This window comes from Sebastes umbrosus, chromosome 1, assembly GCF_015220745.1.
Source record: "Sebastes umbrosus isolate fSebUmb1 chromosome 1, fSebUmb1.pri, whole genome shotgun sequence".
Lineage (NCBI taxonomy): Eukaryota > Metazoa > Chordata > Actinopteri > Perciformes > Sebastidae > Sebastes > Sebastes umbrosus.
The window spans coordinates 23,057,405-23,079,761 of NC_051269.1; the positions used below are offsets into that span (position 1 = coordinate 23,057,405).

The window sequence follows — 22,357 nt, forward strand, 5'->3', positions numbered from 1 at the left end:
ATGCGATATAAGCTTGTCACGAAGGAGGATAAATAATGCTTTAAACTTATGTTTAATTTTGCAGAGGAAAAACTGTCCAATTTCAAAGGGGTCCCCTGACCTCTGATCTCAAGATATGTGAATGAAAATGGGTTCTATGGGTACCCACGAGTCTCTCCTTTACAGACATGCCCACTTTATGATAATCACATGCAGTTTGGGTCAAGTCATAGTCAAGTCAGCACACTGACAGCTGTTGTTGCCTGTTGGGCTGCAGTTTGCCATGTTATGATTTGAGCATATTTTGTTATGCTAAATGCAGTACCTGTGAGGGTTTCTGGACAATATTTCTCATTGTTTTGCATTGTTAATTGATTTCCAATAATAAATATATACATATATTTGCATAAAGCAAGTATATTTGCCCACTCCCATGTGGATAAGAGAGAGAATGCAAGTTTAAGGCACTTCAGCATTGGCTTCACTTTTCAGACCTGGAGGTTGCCACCTGAATATTACATTACTATTTTATCTATAAGTACATTTTTGTTACATATGAGCATATCCATTCTTCCACTCATTTCTATACCTTCATACTCACACCTGGAGGCACTTTAGAGTTTCCAATTCACCTGACCTGCATGTCTATGGGAGGAGACTGGAGCTCCTGGAGGACTCGCAGACTCAAAGCAGAAAGGTTGCAGCTGGACTTCTGAACCCCTTCTGATGGTCTGATGGAAAGCAACACCCTAACCACCGAGCTGCCCTTCGGCGCGTTTCAATGTTTTAATTAGTTAACTCCTAGAGGCAAAAAAAATATCCTAAAAAATAATACTGACAAACAATTCTGTTACTATGTAAACAATTCAATTACGGTATGATCGGTAATGAACATCATGGTGCTACACCAGGGTGAGCTGTACTAGCTGCAGGCACATAGTATAATTAAATTTACAGCTCGGTGTGAAATTGTTTCCTCCTTCCTGTGCTACCACAGTGATCAAATGTAATCCACTCTCCACGTCCTCCTGCGCTGCACCCAGAGCGCTTACAGAGAATGAAGATGCTTTTTCTCCGAACAGACAGAGCCCTGCCTGGTATTCATTTTTAATTAGAGCTGCACTTGCATGTCCGTCCTGCTCAGTATCTCGTGTTATGAAGCTTCACTGCACTGTTGGACTCTCATCTAGAGCTGCAACCTACTGCTTGACGTGCTGCAAGAATGCACTATGCTGTATTAGTGTCTGCCGCATCTTAAAAGTGATCTGCAGGGTACCTCAACTGATGTACAATGGCTTTCCATTAAGGTCTAGCTGTTCTTGTGATTATGTGACAACATGAGCTTTTAACACTGTATGACTCGTTTGTCCAAGAGAAAGTCACAGTTTGTGTATCATTTTTGATTCTGACATGAACCTAAAGAAAGCACAAAGAAATAAAACAACATAAAGAAATAATGTGATCCGTGCTGTAGAAAACCTGCATGTTGGCAGCTTCAGATAACAGCGAGAGGTAACTGAATAATTTGTGAAAAGCCGGGACCATGTCAAGAATAGACTGACTCACCCAGGATTTCTTTTTTGGTAAACCTCTGCTTTACTAATAAAGCTCAATTCAAAGGGATGTCGACATTTTGTACAGTTTTAAAGCCGTGTCCCACACTGGCACCTGGGTAGATTTTTCTATAAACAGGTAAAGTAACTTCAACTAGCTGTGACTGAATCTCCAACCTGGTCTCACGGGAAGGCGTATAAATACCACGACATTACACAGACATTCCGCGTGTCATGAGTACGCATTTTAACGTTTTCACGTCATTTGTACGCCATGCAAATGTCCGCAGTTAGGTACAGGCAAGAAAACCACTAACTAAAACACGTACGGAAACAACTACAGAAACCATGTCACAAATGTAAAAAAACAAAACGTGACGATAACGTAACTTCCAAAACAAAACATCGGTCAACAACGCTCTCGAACATGGGTTTGTGTTTGGTGGCCGGTTGGTCCACCTGCCCACCATAAGTGGTCTTTCTCGCTTTTTATACTACGTCATTAACTTTTATTAAGCGTTTATACGCGGATGCGTTTACGTTGCAGTCAGTACAGGATACGTGGTGTACAAATGACGTGGAAATTAAGAAAGGCGTGCTTATTGCACGCTAAATGCCTTGTGCGTTATCGTGGCATTCATACAAGTTTTTTTTTTAGAACGGGCTGGAGCGGCAAAGAAGAATTGATTTCTAGTTAAATGAGTTGACTTTTTTTCTGGGTAAATTAAATGGTATCAGATCAGTACATAGACTGGCATATTCGCCGATACCCGATCCCAAATTTCGGGCAGTATCGGATGCATTTCCGATACTGGTATTGGTATTGGAACAACTCTTATAAGACAAGATAGCTGTACTTTTTATGAAAAGATCTTGCCAGGTGCAAATTAAAAGGGGGTGGGACCGGGTTAAATAGCCTATTGGATATACATTCACGTAGTATACCTTTAAAAACGTAAAAATAAATCATGCATGCAATTTGGTTTAATCCTGTTAGGTTAGGTTTGCAGAAGGTATGACTCAAACATATCATATCTGGACATGTTTGAAACCTCCCTTATTCCCACCCTGCTGACTGTGAACAGACTTATCTCCTCCCGGCTGTCCACTCTTTCCCTCTTTTTCTAATTTTTGAGTAAAAGTTAATCTCTTGCATGTCAATGTCTCTTGCTCCATTTTCTCTGCCCATTTAAATGTATTTATCTTGCTTTCTCTTCAGCTCTTCTCCTCTCTCCCCATCTTTATCCTTTCAGTATCTCTACTCTCTACCTTCTCTGCCCGACGTCCAGTTTCCTGCTGCAGTATTATACAACTTGTCCTTTTTCTCTTCTCAACCTTTTTACTCTTTTCACAGGGCTTTATGCAGATAAGGTATATCTTTAAACCAGTGACATTATGGTGAAAAAAGGGAGCTGAAAGTGAGTCAGCAGGAAACATCACCATAAAGCAAACATCCACTATAAATACAGTTCACCTGGTGGCAAGCAAAATGCATTAATGCACCAATTTATGTACTGTTTGCCAGTGAGTTTCACTGCACAAATTATGTTTTCTTTTCAATAACAGAAGTCCATTCTGGCAAGTAAAAAAGCAGCAAATTGCAGCCTTTAAAGCTTCCTGATTCATTTTGATTGTATTGTTTAACTTTTCAATTCATTTGAAATAGTATAAAAGCAGGCAGAGAAGAGGGCTGCCCTCAGTGATCGGGCTCATGGCACTACTGTCTGAAAACTGAGGTGACTACTAGCTTTATTGATGGCTAATACGTTAGGGTTAGGGCAGGTTAAATGACTTTTTTTAGAAGGGCCAGATTTGAAAAGCTGTGGGGTGCCCAGGGGCCGGACATTTGATCATGATCTGCAAAGCTAAGAATTTAAATGTGAAAAAATACACACAATACAATGATCAAAGGGCCAGATTGGGGTTGTTAAAGGGATGTGAAACGAAATGTGAGTGGAGTTCATCCTCTGCTAGCAGGACACTTAGTCTTTAGCTCTTTGGTTCATTAGGTAGACGTCTCCAATGTAGCATTTGACCTCGACTGAACTTATAGTAAATCAACCAACAACTCATATACGGATATAACACACTATAATATAGTTGTAAGTGCATTTTTTAAGTGTTTATTAATGTATTTGTTGCTATAAATGCTCCTGTGAATCCTCTATAACTGCTGCAACTTTTTATTATTATTTTTATGTTTATTATCCTCTATTAAAGGGGAACTACACCCATTTTCAAAATTCAAACATGTTATTTCTATGGTCTAAGACAGTCCAGAAAAGATTAATAAACAAGAACACATCCAAAAACTAGAGTGCTAAAACTCAAACTTGTGATGTCATAGGGTATAAAGTGTTGAACTGCTCCATAGACAATGAACTGGGAGAGATGTTCTAGATGATACTGAGAGCACCAAGAGGAACGTTCTGAGAATATGGGGACATTTTCTGTTTCACAACTGACAACACTACACTAGAATAAAGATCATTTGGCTTTAAAAAAGAAAAACATTCTGTGGGTCCATAAAATCAGTCTTCCATTCATTGTCTATGGAGCAGCTCCAGACTTTATTTCCTATTACATCACAATTTTGCGAGTTACTTACTGAGACTAAGTGAAACTCTCACGATCATTTATTAATGATTTGAGTCTATTAATTACTCACAAGCAAGAGATATTTTAATTCAACCTGGCAACCCAAAGTTGCTCTTATTAATGTGTTATAACTAATCTGTAAAGCATTCATAAATTGTTCATTAACTATTAATAAAGTAATTTGTTAGAACCTACAAAGCCTGCCTTGTGAGAGAGTGGTACCAAACTCAAAGTCAGTTTTTCAGTTTTTGGTTTCTGCTCATTTTTGCTGAATTCTACAGTTTATAATCATAAGTGATTGTCCATTAGATGAAATGTAATGAAAGACAATAAAGTTGATAACTACATCAGACTTTGACCAAAGAGAATAGAAGCAATGAGACGAAACTGTTGTGTTTTTTTGACAACGGCCCTGGCCGCCATTTTGGACATGAAATGCTTATATATATAATATTATATTGTTCAACACAGGTCATTTTTGGTAGAATATGACAATAGAATAGAAACAGTTTTGTTTTACTTTTGTACGGCACGTTTTACTGCCGTCAGGTAGTCACTTTCAGTCCAAAATGCAGGAAGCATAGCTTTGCTGGTGGGTGCTGATGTTTCAATGGAACGGACAATTAACTTTCACTTCTTAGCAATATACGTTCTTTGCTTCTACTGTGCATCGATGCAGTAGCCAGAACAGAGCGACATAATGGACGGTGATGCATGTCAGTTATTTAACAAGGAAGGTTGATTGAGTTCATCTGAGCCAACCAGCCACCACATCCCTGCTTCTGAGTACTGCAAACTGTTCTTCAAATGTAGTTTGTCCCTGGCTCGCTGCATACAAACAGTACAATACCCTCATCAAATGCACAATGACAACTCCTCTTATTTACAGCTGCAGCTTGCGCTCGGTGTGCGGTAAATTGTGTGTGTGTGTGGGCGAGAAAGACAATGGCTGGAGAGGAGGGAAGTGAGAAAAAACTTGAGACACATGAATAAAGAGGGAGAGAGAGGAAGGACCGTATAACAATGAGGCTGTCGATCAAGTCGCCAAAACGTTCTGAACACGCAGCGGGTGGCAGTCGCAAAAGATAGACGCCAATATGAAGTCCGGGCTCCATATGTGTGCGCTTCATTCCAAGGATGGCAAATTAGGACAAAGCTTAAGACTACTAGTAACAGCCGTGAATTCACACCCGCCTACACAGTGTACATAGACACACCGCTCTGATAAGTGCAGCATTGCAGACTCATTTAGCCCATTTCTCGGGTGTAAAGTAGTGTTTACAACACCCCAGGGACCAGCCTTTCTCCCCGGGCTCCTCTCCTCTTGGGAGGGAGGAGAAAAACAGACCAAAAAAAAAAAAAGCCCAGAGAGGTCTGGAAACACACTTTCATCTAATAAAAACAATCAACTCCGCCGCCTGCACCATCGTCATCTCTATCACCATCATGGTAATCATCAATCTTCATCATTTTTCATTTTCACCACCACTAGGACTTCTGTCTGTTATCAAGTCAGTCATCGCTGTCTGTCATCGCTGTTGTTGTTGTTGTTATTATCGTCCCCAACACTAAAATCACCATCATCACCGCCGTCATCGTGCTGGCGGGGACGTGCAGCCATTTTGAGAAGGTCTCTTTGTCACTAAGTGTAGAACTTAGCAGTCATAAAAAGTCTTCAAAAACACGATCGATGATGCTCACAGAAAATGTGGTGGAAAAAATAAAATACTGGCTTAGTATCAAATCCCACCAAATCCAGCCTTCACTCCCTTATCTGAGTTTTCTATTATATCAAATACAGACACACTACTGAAAAGAGTAGGCCTTCGGTACCACTCTACTGACTCTTCTTTAAAACCACACTGATGTTTACGCATGTCTTTAAAGCTGAATTTAAGGGAGACTATAACTTTTGATCGACAGCCAACACATTCTCACTCCCAACTCTGAATCAGATACCGACGCACAGAGGCGCCCTTAAGTGACTGTAGCCTATGCGATGCACCAGGCTTTCAACTAACTCCCAGATGGGCGTGAGGGGACGTGGATGGGTCAAACAAACGCAGGACTTTCAACCAGGAGACGGTGTTCATGTCCTGTGTGAAACTAAAAGTAACGTTGACTCATTTTGTCGCCAGTCATTGAAGTTAACATCAATCACGTCCGCTTCCTAACCCTAACTAAGTGGTTGTGTTGCCTAAACCTGCTATAAACTTCCTGTGAAAATGGAAGTTTATTTTGAAAGGACACTATGCATGTAACGAGCCTATGACTGGCTCATTTGTTTACATTCCTTACAAATTTGTTTATTTTCGCATATACTAAAATGGTGTGTTTGAATAAAATCACAGTAGGGCTTTTTCTATGGTCTTGGTGTCTTAATGTGGTATTTTGGAGGGATTATTGATCATTGTTATCAATTCTCGAGTGGTACATTTTCTTTTAAATTTAGCACCAAATCTGTGTAACAAATGGTATCAACCCAAAAATTGGTGCAACAACTTATGAGACATAATAGAGCATGGGGATGGACATCACAAACATATATCATCATGTTCTAAGCCCTGATACACTTTCACAATGTATTTGAATTCATTCATTCATTTATTAATTAATTTCTATTTCTTATTAATGACTAGAATAACTTGACACACAGTGCTGAGCTGCACCTCAAATTAATCTTCAGGTTCCCAGCTTTCAGATGATGTACACCACCTCTATATGACATCTGCCGTTGACTTTTTATCCACCCCTGAACATCCCCTTTCCCACAACACTACCCCTCTAAGAAAAGAGGGTGGAATAGTAAGGGGTTAAACAATTTTTGCCGCCATCACCCAGCCCTGGTGTTCGCAAAACAAAGAACAAAACATGACAGAATCAGAACATTCGTTAATCTCAGATGCTTCTTATTAACCTCATTAATAAATCAGTCACTCTGTCTTCTTATCAATTAGTCAATCAATCATTTCAAATCATTTGGACAATCACTAATATCTACTGTTTGACGCTGTGCACAAAAAGGCAATTCAACAACAGCTACAGCCCACACAACAGTTGTATAGCTGCTAGCCAAAAATATTCTGTCCAAAAAACACAAACATTAGTAGGTTTTGACCTGTTGTGTAAACAGGCAAACAGACAAAGGAGCACGGACCAGTGAGTCAGACAAAGAACTCAACGCCTCCTTCTCCCTCTGCTCGCTCTCTCTCTCGTCTATGTTTTCGCTGCGCCCGCCTCACTCCTGAGCTGCATCTTCCCTCGGTGATCACAGAGCTGAAAAAGCAAACCTGCGTGCTTCTATGTCACTGCAACAACACGAAGGTGAGGTGGGTGGTCAGACATGTAATGGTTCATGACTCAGTGTGGTGCTGCTGAACAGCTGACACAATTCTTGAAACTAAATACTGAGCTGATCATGTCAACAAGAAAAATAGGCATCGAAATGATTTGTGTTCCTGCTGCCAACACTTTAGCGTACACCAGATGTGGAGGTGCGTGCCGATCGCTGGGAAGGCAGATCACAAAAGTAAAGAATACATTGGCCTAAATAAATAAAACTGCATCTGTATGTTTCACTATGAGCCTACTATTGGTGAGCGTTTTAACTACTGATGTTGCCTTACACATAAAAGAATGATCCCAGTCACTTCAACACAGTGAGGCATACAGCTTATTTATTAAACACCGGTATCAGATCGGTACTCGGTATCGGTCGATATCAAAAGCCCAGGTATCACTATTGGTATCAGGACTGAAAAAGTCAGATCGGTGGGGTTTCCCTACCCACAACGATGTGTTTGAAATGGACATCACAGCATGTGTGGCTCAGCAGACATCACAAGCACCTCAAACAGAAGTTTACTCCCAGAAACCACTAAAAACAACTTTGAGCTCCACACCTCATTACATCCCAGCATCAAAGCTCATCCCGGGCTTTAACATGACGTCCACCACAGAGTGAAGCAAATAAATACATGAATGACGGCTGAGACATGATCAAAACATGTTTTTCACACAGTTTCACAGGAAAACATCAAGACCTCTGCAGCCAAAGCCACGACCCTATCTCTGCCGCGGCGCTGTCATAAAAACATCTCAGCATGTGCACACGGCATTTCAGCAAAGAGTTAAAACATGAACAGAGACAAACTGTATGTGAACCATCAAATGCAACTTCACAGTGATGTTTACATCATCCCTGATATCTGCAATCACTGTGTCTCTGTGGCACAACCAGTGTGTTGGAGCTTTTCACAAACACAACACGGCAGACGACCTGTACACCAAACCTTTTGCAATTAAAGCCTACAATTAACAAGGCGGGTGCATGTAAAGCAGCAGTGGGTAGAATTGGAGCAAATATGATTAAAATAAGTTATTTTTATAAAACGGTCACTATATCCTGACAGTAGTGCATGAGACAGGTAATCTGGAAAAAATCATTTGCCTCTGTGTCCTCTGGTGTCCTCCGGTGCTCCTAATGGCATCTGCAAGATTTCACAGACCGGAGGAAAACAACCAATCAGAGCTGAGCTGGAGCCTTGCCGTCTTTGAGCAGCTGTCAATCACTCACAAACTCCGATCAAACTGTCAAACTAGGCAGCGTTGATCAAATATGAATCAATATTCTGTTACTGTAATGCCTATTTCTCGCATAAAATATTTTCAGAAGCATATTTTAGTGTACTGTTTAGCTGTAAAATGAGAAAGTTTGTGACCCGGCCATGTTTAGACCAGTTGAGGAAATACCAAGCACCGCCCATCAGCCGGAGCAAACTTTCTCATTTTACAGCTAAACAGAACGCTACAAGATGTTTCTGAAGACATTTGAGGTGAGGCATTATAGTAACAGAATATTGATTCATATTTGATCAGCGCTGCCTAGTTTGACAGTTTGATCGGAGTTTGCGAGTGATTGACAGCTGCCTCTGTTGAATGAACAGCCAATAGGAACACTCTCTCTCTGAAATGACCTGTGATTGGCCAAAGTCTCCCGTCACAGGCTAGATTTTTTTAAAGCCTGAAAACAGAGCCATGAGGAGGTGTACAAGTCTAGTTTTCTCTCAGAACACTTGAATTACAATATGCTGAAATGTTATTATGGAATTTTTGCTCAACGATGCCAAAAACGTTCTGCCTACTGCAGCTTTAAAGCCTGCAATTAAAAAGGGGGATGCATTTAATGAGTAATGTCAATTAAGATCTACAGCTGGAGCCCTCGTCTTTGCTGAAATCAACATTTGAGGTTTGATTTCAACACCAACACGTCTTTGTTGTTGCACTGAACCTTTAATTCAGGAAAACAGGACCCCAATTAGGACATCAAGGGTGCACGTCGTCTCATAAACACCATCTCATACGGTCCACGCGGCAACACCGTGCAAACAAAGAAACCCTGGTGCTGTGAAAATCTGAGAGGCTGAGAGCATTTTCATTGTTTGCGTGTGACTTCACAGACGAAGCTTTGTTAAAAACATCACATGATATCATTTGTTTGGAAGAGATATAGGAACTACTTTTACGCCATTTTACCGTTAAAAAAAAAAAACATTTATATATTCCACTTTGCACCCAGAATGAATGTAGAAAAATATGTAAAAACACACTCATCCAATTCACAGCAAAAGCTGATCATAACTTACTGACAACAATCCATTTATGTTGCCATGTTTACTATATTTCTGTTCATGTACAGAAGGAAATTTAAGCAAAGCATTTTGCGAATTAGTCGTTCAATCAATTAGTCGACTAATTGATTGATCATTTAAGTGATTTTTAAGAAACATTCTCTAGTTTCAGCTTCTAAATCGTGATGATTTGCTGATTTCCTTTGTGTTCTGTTAAAGTAAACTGAAAATGTTTGAGTTTTGGACTGTTAGTCAGACAAGAAAGCTATTAAAAAGGAGTCACCTCTGGGGTGACTTTTGAGCATTTCTTCCACAATTAATCAGGAAAATAATCAACAGGTTAATCGACTTTTCCACACAAACTGTTTATGTTTTCTACACCGATGAAAACGATCCGTTCGCTGAAATATTGACTAAGGGATTTCATTAATTTCACAGTAGATCTTCTGGAACATTTTGTAATTAAACCTTGATTTGTGGCAAAAACTGTACAGCACATTTGTGTGGGGGGCCACATTAGCATGACGTGTAACAACAGTAGCTTTGAGAGGATTATGATTTCTCAGGGAAAAACCAGGCACGGTGAAAAACATCTCATCCTTTGTACGGCACAGTGACATGCCCCGGCTGTTAGCAGCCACGCTCAGCACAGCCACAGGCGCCTTCCTTTGTTTGAATGAAAGTGTCACTAGCAACATCACTAAATACAAAAAAAACAACACACCACTGATCACTGCTACTACCAGAGCTGGAAGACTTCTGCGAGCATTTCATAATACATGACCCAAATTTCCACAGAAGGTGATGATGATGCACATTCAGCAACAATGTGTCTGCTCTAAGGGGGAGGCTCTGCTTATACCTGCTGGAGCTGGAAATATTACTACGAGCATCATTCTTTCACTTGCACTCATATCAACAAAGAACTTTCTCTCAACACCTGCCTTTCTGTGGCAGCAGCCTGAGACAACTGGACAAAAATTCTTTTTTAAAAACATCTGTCTGCACCTTTTCCCCCATCTCTTCTTCTCCTCTCCTCCAACCCACCCCTGCCATTTCCATAAATTATGGAGGGAGTCTATATTTGGACTGAGCGAGGGGAGAGAGAGAGAGAGAGAGAGAGGGAGAATCTGGAGATGCTTTGTTCAAGCACACATGAAAGCAGCATTCACTTTAATGCTCTCTTCGTGCTGATGGCTATTTAATAATAATAATAATAATAATACATTTTATTTGGTGGCGCCTTTCAAGACACCCAAGGACACCTTACAAAGATAAAACTAAACATAGACAGATAAAAACAACTGGACATGATAGAGACACATTTATGCAGACACAGTATGATGAACTGATGGACACTAACAGAGAATAGGCCAGTTTGAACAGGTGGGTTTTATGAGGAGGGATTTGAATGATGTAAAAGTGTCAGACTAGTATTTATTGACATCAGAGCTCATTATACAGAGACTCCTCCAGTCACCAAAGATATCCTAACACACAATCATCTGCATGTGCACATTAGTGACCCTCCCTGTCCATTGTGTGTGTGCTCCAAACATCCTCAGTGAAGCAGCAGCAGCAGCTTCAGCTCTGCTTCTCTTGTTGATCTGCGTTCATTCATTCATTCAGTTCACCAACTCGTGAATATTTTATTTTCCCTGTCTCCATCCTTACATGGAAGGGTGAGTATCACTTTCGTGGAGGGGAGAGGGAGGAGGATGAGAGAGATAGTGGCAGTCTGACACTATCACATCATTCAAAACAACCCACCTGTTCAAACTGGCCTATTCTCTCTCTGTAGTGTGTCCATCAGTTCATCATAAATGTGTCTCTCTGTCATGTCCAGTTGTTTTTTTATCTGTCTATGTTTATTTTTTTAATCTTTGTAAGGGTGTCTTGAAAGGCGATCAACAAATAAAATGTATTATTATTATTATTATTATAGAGAGCTAGGATGAAAACATGGAAACGCGCATAAACATCCCAAAGGAGCGCACGACTCCAAGCTCTCCAAGCTGCGTGCGTTCACAATGGACCTGATGGAGGGATGTTCATTCCTGCACACACACCAGGGAGCAGAAGATGAAAAACGCATGCATGCATGGATAGTCCTGACAATCCCTTTTTGTGTTTGGATGTTGTGTTTTTGGACTCTCACCGCCTTCCTAACTACCTACCTCTACAATCAGCGTCTTCTCCTCTCCGCAGACGGACACGACCCAGAACAAAATGGGAAAGTAGCAGGTTTTCCAGCAGAATCCCGGGAGCCCGGCTTTCCTCCTCCTCCGCCTCACTACTCCTCCTCCTCCTCTTCCTCCTCCTCCTCCTCCTCCTCCTCCCGTCGCCATGGCTCTCCGCCGGTGATTTCCAGGCTCCTGCTGCTCCTCCGCTTGTTTTACCGGAGGAAACGGTCCGTGTGCTCGTGCTTCTTCATCCCGTCTCTTCTCTGTCAGTGTGTTGTTATTGTCTCTCACTCCTCTCCTCCTCTCCTCCAGGTTCGCCAGTGAAACCGCGACGCGCTATTGGTTTCCTACACGTTGACGAGTGCCCATTGCGCACGCTCATTGAGGGTAGATGTGGAGGAAACAGCTGGGGAAGCCTGACTACAAGAGAGAGCAGAGAGGATGGAGGCAGGTTGGTCGGTCTGCTCGGGTATCATGAGGAGAAAGGGGAGGGACGGAGAGAGAGAGAGAGAGAGAGAGAGAGAGAGAGAGGGATGTGATGGATGTTGTTGCAGTAGCGGTTTGTCAACACCAGGAGCGCTACAGATGCTGCAAGACTCTTATTTCTCCCTTAAAGCAGCAGTAGGCAAGTTGGAGCAAATATGATTAAAAAGTTATTTTTTATAAAATGATCACTATATCCTGACAGTAGTGCATGAGAGAGCTAATCTGAAAAAATGCCTCTGTGTCCTCCGGTGCTCCTAATGGCATCTGCAAGATTTCACAGACCCGGAGGAAAACAACCAATCAGAGCCGAGCTGGAGCCTCGTCGTCTCTGAGCAGCTGTCAATCACTCGGAAACTCCGATCGAACGGTCAAACCAGGCAGCGCTAATCAAATATGAATCAATATTGTGCTACTGTGATGGCTATTTCTCGCCTCAAATGTTTTCAGAAACATCTTGTAGTGTACTGTTTAGCTGTAAAATTTGAAAGTTTGTGACTCGGCAGCCATGTTGAGATCAGTTGAGGAAATACCAAGCACCGCAGTACACGATAAGATGTTGAAAACATTTTATGCGAAAAAAATAGGCATTACAGAATATGAACTGATATTTGATCAGCGCCGCCTAGTTTGACCGTTTGATCGGAGTTTGCGAGTGATTGACAGCTGCCTCCGTTGAATGAACAGCCAATAGGAACGCTCTCTCTCCCTCTGAAATGACCTGTGATTGGCCAAAGTCTCCCTTCACAGGCTAGATTTTAAAAGCCTGAAAACAGCCATGAGGAGGTAAAGAAGTTTAGTTTTCTCTCATTATGAAATTTTTGCCCAGCGATGCCAAAAATATACTGCCTACTGCAGGTTCAACCCTCATCCTACCAATTTATTTAACATACAAGGACTAACGATCTGGGGACCCCAAGAATAAACTACTGTAAGAATTTTTTTTTTTATTTCTTCTCAAAAAATTATTGGTTATGTAATTAATGTCATCTGAAAAAAAAAACTTGATTATTAGCTAATTTGCATATTGTGTAAAATGAAAATAGAAAGAGCACATGTGGAAATCTGTGTCTGTCTCCTTCACAGTGACTGACAGAGTGCCCCTACCCCCCTAATAGTGGTTGATACTTTAAATAAGGACCCAAGGCAAACATTATATCTATCTATTCAATATATATGGTGGCCCCGAGAGTCAAAACACAACGACATTTCACAAAACACAACATTTAAAAAAACACGACATGTCACAAAGCACAACATTTCAGAAGACGTTTCCCAAAGATGGTTTCTGTAATTTTCTTATCACGGTGACGTTTGTTCATGTGTTAATTTTTCTTGATAAGTTTGGTTTCAATTAGTTATTTGATGCTATAAAAAGGGGGTGAGACGTCATGATTGGCAGCTGTGATTCTCTAATCACTAACAAGCTGCCACCATGCTTGGCTCGCGATTGGTTCGGACGGGTGACCTCGGTACCGTGGCTCCACCGCCCGATCACTACTGCGCAGACTCTGGCTCCAAATGACGTCAAAATCTCAAGATGGCAGTTCCCGTATCCAGGATATTTTGGCTTCACTTTTGTACAGTGGGAGGAAGTTGAGACTCGCCGTCCATCTATATGAACAGTCGGTGAGTTTTACGGAGGGATTATGTTGACTGGGACAAGTAATTTCCTGGAGTCTCCATCGGCTGTCTGGCAACTGCTCCAAAGCCAAAGATACTGTATGTTTTCACATCGAGAACAACCAGCTCCCAACTAACTGATCTACTACTTGTAAATCTGGGTGATGACATAATGAATGCAACGATTGAACCTGCAACGGTGCAATCTTTAATTGACAGATGGTCTCTTTAACCACTCGGCCAACCCTGCTCTTAAAGTGTTGTTGTTTTTTAGGAAATGTATGCATTTGTTTACAACCACAGAATGACAAATCTAAACTAAAGACTAAAAGACTATTTGCTGCGTTGTGCGTCACCTAACATCAATTAACAAATTCACCCGTACGCCAGCAGCGACAGCTTTGACTGACTTGTAACTCATCCAGTTTTCACATTGAACCCATTCACACCTTCATATGTGCTAACCATTTGCATGTGTGTGTATCTATATGTGACAGTGTGTGAAACAGAGGGAGGATAAGAGTGAGAGAAAGAGGCACATAGGGTGAAGTGATTCATCTTCCACAGAAATCACAGTACACCACGTACTATACGTGCCTTTTTCTTCAATAAACTGTAGCTGCTGAAGCAGGAAATCAATATAATGACAGCCCTGTGGACTAGCACTCTGACAGTCTAACCATATAATCAAATCTGCAGAGTTTTAGAAATGTAGAATCAGAAATGTCTCAGAGGAGTTAGCAGCAGCCGTTTGTGTCATTCCAGGGCCGTTTCCCTTCACCTGGTTCCACAGGCTCTTTAAATATGAATGAGTGAGTTCTGATTCATAATGTATTTGTCCTCAGGTGCCCTCGTAGGTCTGTGTTATATGTGGAAAAACACATCTCTGTACTGCGCTGTAAAGAAAGAGATACCTCGCTGTTTGTGTCTTTATACTGAAGTATTTAATGTATAAAGTGAAAAAATTGGTAATACTTCATTTTACAGGTCTGCAAATTTCATTGTAATTAGGTGATAATTAGCAAGTAACCTATTTGAAATTTCTTTGGAATTACTGCCAAATTACCCCAATATTTACCTCAAAAAATGTATTGAAAATTACTTTATTATAAACATTATTTAATAATAGTATTTACTACTTGACTTGATACAAATCTCCCCCTAAGGTACATTTTGAACAGATACAAAATGCGTGATTTATTTGCGATAAATCACGATTAACTATTTAAATCTAATTAGTAGACATATTATCTAATTTGTTTAAAAAATGGTCTGATCAGCCATTATATTTGTCTTCAGTTTGTTAGGTCAGATTTTGCCTTTGTTAGTTTAATCTGTTCAATTCAATTCAGTTTACGTTAAGTTAGCATAGCCTGAGTTAAGTTCTGTTTAGTTGACCTCTTTTATGGGCCCAGAATATTGTTGCTCGTTTTCTAAATTGTTTTTCATTTTTGGTTAAATAAAACCCTTTTAAAAAACAAAAAACAAAAACCCAGCTGTGGCTCCTGATGCCTGCCAGCTCGGTCCCTCACAGCTCTTTTAACAAGAAAAGTTTCTTGTAAAAATGAAAAAAAAAGATTATGGTACTATAACATTAAAATTTGAGAACATGCCTTCAATACAATATGATGAAGTGTGTAAAGATGTAAATGACATTGGTCATTTTGCAAGATCACTAAAAAAAAACAATATGTGTAATCTATCAATAATGATGTAATTTTGATTTTCCATGTAATCATTTTACTATTGTTATAGCAGGGAAAAAATGATAAGCCGAAAAAAACAATGTCATTTTTACTTGTGCACATACACAAACATGACTTCTCCTCAGACCAGTCATCGAACCACAGTCCTTACCCACAATCCTCTCTGCTCACTTGCAGACAGCGTGTGAATAAACACCATCTGAGAAGAGCAGACAGCCAACAGCTCCACAAATCCATCTCTTGCTCTTATTAATATCTATCATGAATGTTCTCCTCTCTGAACTGCTCCGAAGCTCAGCTCTTCTTCTCTGCCCTCTCCACCTCAACCTTGGTTTGTCAACCGTCCACCTTCGCAACACTTCATTACCACTTTGCATCTGTCATCATCTGCCAACTCAATACACCAGTCTGTCAGCTCCTCACACTTCCGTCATGTCTTTGTCTCTCCTCCGTTTCCCCTCACCTGTTTGTTTCAAAGCTATTTTTTGGAAAAACTCCTTTAAACATCTGTCGTCTCCTCTGCTAACATTTCTGTCCTTCAGCGCTTTATCCTTTTTCTCTCCTCTCAATTAGTGCTCATACTCCTCACTCTTTCCTCATTTCTCCTCTCTCCTCTCCGGTTTTCTTTCAGCCAGTCAGATAGCCAATTCACACCTCCCTCTCCCTCCTGTTCAGTTATAACAGCTTCTAATTTCTGGGTTGTGACCCACTTTTCAGCAGCTGACATGTTCAGTTCTGGTCCAGTACTGAGACTGCTTCTGTTCTGTAGCCTTTAGTGTCAACAGATAATTACCAACACTCGGGATGTGATGTAACTATCGAGTGAGCGTATGTGAGTATCCAAAAAACGTACATACAAAACTGCACTGAGCAACACACATATTTAAACCTGCAGTGGGTAGAATATTTTTGGCATCATTGGACAAAAATTTCATAATAACCTTTCAGCATATTGTAGTTTAAGTGTTCTGAGAGAAACTGTAATGCCTATTTCTCGCGTAAAATGTTTTCAGAAACATCTTGTAGTGTCCTGTTTAGCTGTAAACTGAGAACGTTTGCTCCGGCTGGTGGGCGGTGCTTGGTATTTCCTCACAAACTTTCTCATTTTACAGCTAAACAGTACACTACAAGATGTTCCTGGAAACATTTGAGGAGAAAAATAGGCTTTACAGTAACAGAATATTGATTAATATTTGATCAGCGCTGCCTAGTTTGACTGTGTGATTGTAGTTCATGAGTGATTGACAGCTGCTCAGAGACGGCAAGGCTCCAGCTCGGTTCTGATTAGTTGTTTTCCTCCGGTCTGTGAAATCTTGCAGATGCCATTAGGAGCACCGGAGGACTCAGGGGCACATTGTTTTTTTTCTTCAGACTACCTGTCTCATGCACTACTGTCAGGACATAGTGACCGTTTTATAAAAATAACTTTTTTTAATCATATTTGCTCCAATTCTACCCACTGCTGCTTTAAAGCAGCTATAATCTATTATCTTATACGAATAATGCGTCTCTGGTAGTGATGAACCTGCAGAGAATGATCAGCTGAATCTGCAGCTCCCCTTGACTTTCGAGACTAGCTGGTGACCATAGTAGAGGATTTAGCAGCTAAAGAGACAGATATTTCAGCCCAGTCGCACAGCAGTTCGTAAAATAGTCACGAAATGTAATGTATTGATTTGTGTACATAGATACATTTTTTTCGTGATGGTCAGCACAAAATCAATCCATATATAATACATGTAATTGTGAACCAGAAAGTATAGAGAGCGGGGTGGATGGATGGGTCAAAAATCACAGGACTTTCACCAAGGAGACCACTGTTTGTGTCCCGTGTAAAACCACAAGTCAAAGTTGATTTATTTGACACATAACGTCCGTACTTAAGTTACAGCACTTCCGGAGTTATTTTAACTCAAACCGCGATCTTTTCCTAAACCTAAATAAGTAGTTTTGATGCCTGAGCCCAACTAAGTCGATCTATTCCTAAACCTGACTAAGTAGTTTTATTTTGAAAAGACCGGAGCGGAAACTGACATGTGCGTCACGTGTTGCTGGACATTCGTAGGAAAACAAACGAAAAATACGTTGATGAAAGTTGTACTGAGCGTCGCGAAAAAAAGGGAAATTTGTGTCTACGTACACGAATCAAATAGATTAAATTTTGTGACTATTTCACGAACTGCCGTGAGACTGTTGGATATTTCCCTCAGGAAGTGAGGGAGACCAAAAAGAGAGTGAATATTGGACTTACATTCATCAGGTGGACACAAACACAAAGACTCTTAATGAATCATCATGTTGCTCAGTAACTGCTTGATGTGGAAATAATCAACTACTGACAAGTTCAACATATCAACATAAATGGTGATGATCTGTCATTGTTGTGTTCACAAGTGGTTTCTACTGCCTCCAAGTGGCCAAAAACATCAGTTATTTAAAAGGTACACAGGCAGCCTGTATGTAAACACTGTCAGTAAAACAGAGTTACCTTCAGTGAACTACATCAGAGTGCTGCCATCTTGTGGTCTAATTATTCACTCACATGACGCAGCAAAGCATCTTCAGCAGAACTGTTCAACAGTTATTACAAAGCCTCACAAACGCTGTGAGGAAACACACACACACTGAGCACCACAGCACTGCTGTCTTTTAGAAAACTGATGGTTTGTGTTCAGCTTTTTAGGTCGTTGTTGTAAACCGCTTATTTGCTGGAAGACCCACCAGGATCTTCAGGCAAATTGTATCTTGCAATTTGTGACCTTTTAAGTTGTGTTTCGACAGGTTCAACATGTGAATTTGTGATTGTTTGATTAGTGACAGAAGGTTAAGGTGAGACATAAGATCTGCACACTGCTACTGATTGATCAAATCAGGTTAAAGTGGCAGTAGACAGTATATGTTTGGCATCATTGGGCAAAAAGTTGCGCGGCCTAGTTTAACCATTTGGTTGGAGTTCACAAGTGATTGACAGCTGGCTCTCATAGACGGCAGCTGGACAGCAGACCTCTGATCAGCTCTTACTACTTGTTTTCCTCCAATCTGTAAAATCTTGCAGATGCCGTAAGGAACACCGGAGGACACAGAGGAACATGATTTATTTAATGTTACCTGTCTCATGCACTACTGTCACAATATAGCGACCGTTTTATAAAAATTACTTTTTTTAAATCATATTTGCTCCAATCTCGCATACTTCAGCTTTAATACCCACAACCTGTCATATGTATTAACTGCTAGTTTGCATTTGTTTTGGTCATTTAATCCCTTTTGGACAGGTAATATAGCCTACTATCATTATTCTATTCTATGTTTTCTGTGTAGTTGTAGTAATTTTATTTACTTTACATTATTATTATTATTATTATTATTGTTCTGAATATTTTAAATTATTTTATTACTTTTTGTGTGTGACCAAGACCAACATGGGGTGGAAGGGGGGGTGGTTGTTTTTCTTAGTTTTTTTTTCTGTTGACGCCTTGCCATGTACTGACTTTGTCTGCAGAAAAAACAATTAAAATGTTTGGGGGGAAAAAGGAAAAATTAAAAAAGGAAGCCCCCTTTTTTCATTTTTTTTTCACCGAAGAAACTCAGCTACAAACTTGAAGCCTGCAGGTCACAAACATTTAAAACAAACTTGACAATAAAGTAGGAGACATTTTGTGTTCAGCAGTTGAAATGAACAATATTTGCATATTCATAGACTGTGAATTTTTCAATGAGGGAGAGGTGGTAGAAGTAATTTAAATAATATTTAAACATGTAACTGACCTTTTTTGTGAGAAAAAAAAAACAGAACATGTCAGACATGTAATATTATTCAAAGCAAAGTATTTAATGTCTTAAAAAATGTAACGTACAAGTGGAAAAGAGAGAGGATCAGGAGAGCATCAAGATTTGATGTCAAGCACCACACATCACTGTGCAGAAAAACAAAGTCACACAATCATATCACGTACTCACAGAAAGTTTGAAAATAGATGAAATATACATGCAGATCAGAAGATGAGAGTAAATAAGTTGTTGACAAAGCTTCCATGTAATATTCTGACACTTTGAGTTAGTATGTTCTAACACAATGTATTAATGATAAATCCTCCCTCTCAAAAGTTCACCAATCTGTAACAAACACGATTTCTAACAATATTTCCCCTTAATTAAACTAACCTGCTGATGGCAGAGTGAATGAACCATGTTGGTTGAATAGAGAGTTGAGATTGTTCTTGATGTTTGAAAAATGACTCTTTAAACCTGAGATTGATTCATACTTTGAGAAAACATGATTGTGAACTTACAAGGTCACAAGCTGCAAGACAACATTTTAGAACATTTGCTGCAAGATCCTGGTGGGTCTTTTAAAGAAGCAATTTACAACAAAGACCTAAAAAGCTGAATTTAAACCTTTCAGTTTTCTAAAAGACAGCAGTGCTGTGCTGCTTTGTAATAACTGTTGAACGGTTCTGCTGCAGACGCTCTGCTGCGTCATGTAAGTGAATATTTAGACCACAAGATGGAAGCACTCTGATGTAGTTCACTGAAGGTAACGCTGTTGTACTGACAGTGTTTGAATACAGGCTGCCTGTGTATAGTCACCTGAAAATAACTGGTTGTAGCACTGGAATTATGTTGAAAAATAATATTACTTCTTCACCATTATGTTGCTATACTGTATGCAAGTTCAATTGTGGATTATTAGGTTACTGGAATTGTTGTATTTACATTAAAAATGTTCAAGCCATTTATTTGCATAACACTTAAATGGAAAGACGCTGGACTGCTTACAATGAGGAAAAAACAACAACGTCTCTCTTATTAACATCTAAAACTACAATCACAAAGGATTGAATACTTTGTGTATTTCATATATACTCACTCTGTCATATCCGTCACTGTGACACAAAAATCGAAAAGAAATGTGATCATAAATAACACTGTAAACGTATATGTATGACAGTTCTTAAGAAATAAAAATATCCATGAAATGTAATGTCTTTCTGTCTTTACTGTGTTTATGTGAGCATTTCAGGATGCGTGCAGACAGTGTGTTCACATACACCGTTAAACCCATGCTCAGCTTGGATAACGCCACCCTGAACATGTCACCACACTCGATCTCTGATTCAAAGCAGATTGAGAGTTTGTAAAATAATGTGATTTTTAATACAACCAACCTCACAACTTTACGTTTCACACAAGAGAATATGCAGTGCAGATCTGTCCTGAAGTGGAATCAGGTCACAGTGGTGAACCTCCACATCATTGTGACCCAACCGACCTGCAACGTTGCACTGACGAATCTGACAATGTTTAATTTGTTTTGTTGTTACAATTTTTCCTCATCCGCTTTGGCTCAATTCTCAAATGAGAACTATTTTTTTTCAAAACAATAAGCTTAAATCTCTGAACAATTAGTTTGATGTTCATAACAAATTGGAATTTTCCATTCATTCAAGCACGTGTCTTGGCACATGTGTGCAAAAGAGTAAGTACAACTGTCTGCAATTTGCACATTAACCACTTGCACATGTCTTGCTGATCAAAACGTATGAGTTGATTCTCAGTGAAACTGTGATGCTCTTCACAACTTCTGAACTTTCTTTCATCGTTTGAGCCATCACATGCAAATTGATTCATTCAATTATCAAAATCTGTCAGACTACATGTATATCCCATAAATATCTATTACATGGTGTTACGTCCTGTGAGGAGGTACAATTAGATGTTTCTTTACTGAACTACAGCAGGTTCTTTCATTGCAGCGGGGTTTGTTTTTTGGCATGGATGTCTTTTTGTGGCAAATTTTCTGTTCACTGTACATGATGTTACATGAAAGCTCAAAAGGTGGATTTTCTGTTTTTAATACAAATAACACTTTGCTACACAAACACATTTATTGTATGAACACACGTACATATCCTGTTTCTGTGTAGCTACTACAGTATTGACTTTTCCCACAGACAAAACTGACATTCTGGTATAGTACAGTAAAAAGTCAGTGTCAACAAAAATTAGAACAAAACAGAGATTTGTATATAAGAGACATTCCCAGGGTTGATTACCATGGTGAAAAAACATCGAAACATTTTGACCAGTACGGCTGACACCATGACAAAACAACTTTTGGCCAATTTACTGACACAACAACTAGGTTTTGAAGCATGAAGTTGTGATGTCCCATCAAACAGTTGTGACAACTTACAGTTTAGAGAATGTTAAGACTGTTTCGAAAAATGAGCCAAAGCGATTAAGAAAAACTGTAATATGCACAGGAGTTAAAAACAACAAATAAATCTCACTTTAATTAAAATGTGCAGAGATATAAATGTACACAATTTCTGTTATTAATTTTGAACATATCGACACCAAAAATTGTAACAAAATGTTTTATTATTGCTGGGTTAAGATTATTATCAGGACCAATTGATCTACAATCTACAGGTTTTTTTTTTGTTAACTGTTTGGCCTATAAATAGTTGGCCTATAATATATCACAATATCACAAAAAAGTTAAAAATGTCATCAGAAATTCTCTCATTCAATCAGGTCAGTCCACAAATCTATGATAACAAGCAAACAATTATTTTACAATATTTTTCCTCAACATT

The 22,357-nt window shown here is 39.6% G+C and overlaps 1 protein-coding gene across 1 annotated transcript in view; it reads right to left on the reverse strand.

The window, feature by feature from the left end:
- Nucleotides 1-12,403, reverse strand: part of mmp24 (matrix metallopeptidase 24) — a 91,092-nt gene extending 78,689 nt beyond the window's left edge. Inside the window, exon 1 of the mRNA XM_037769087.1 lies at nt 11,938-12,403. Within this exon, the coding sequence (XP_037625015.1) occupies nt 11,938-12,108 (171 nt within the window). The 5' untranslated portion in view covers nt 12,109-12,403. The remainder of the gene's footprint in view (nt 1-11,937) is intronic.
- Between the last annotated feature and the right edge of the window lie 9,954 nt (nt 12,404-22,357).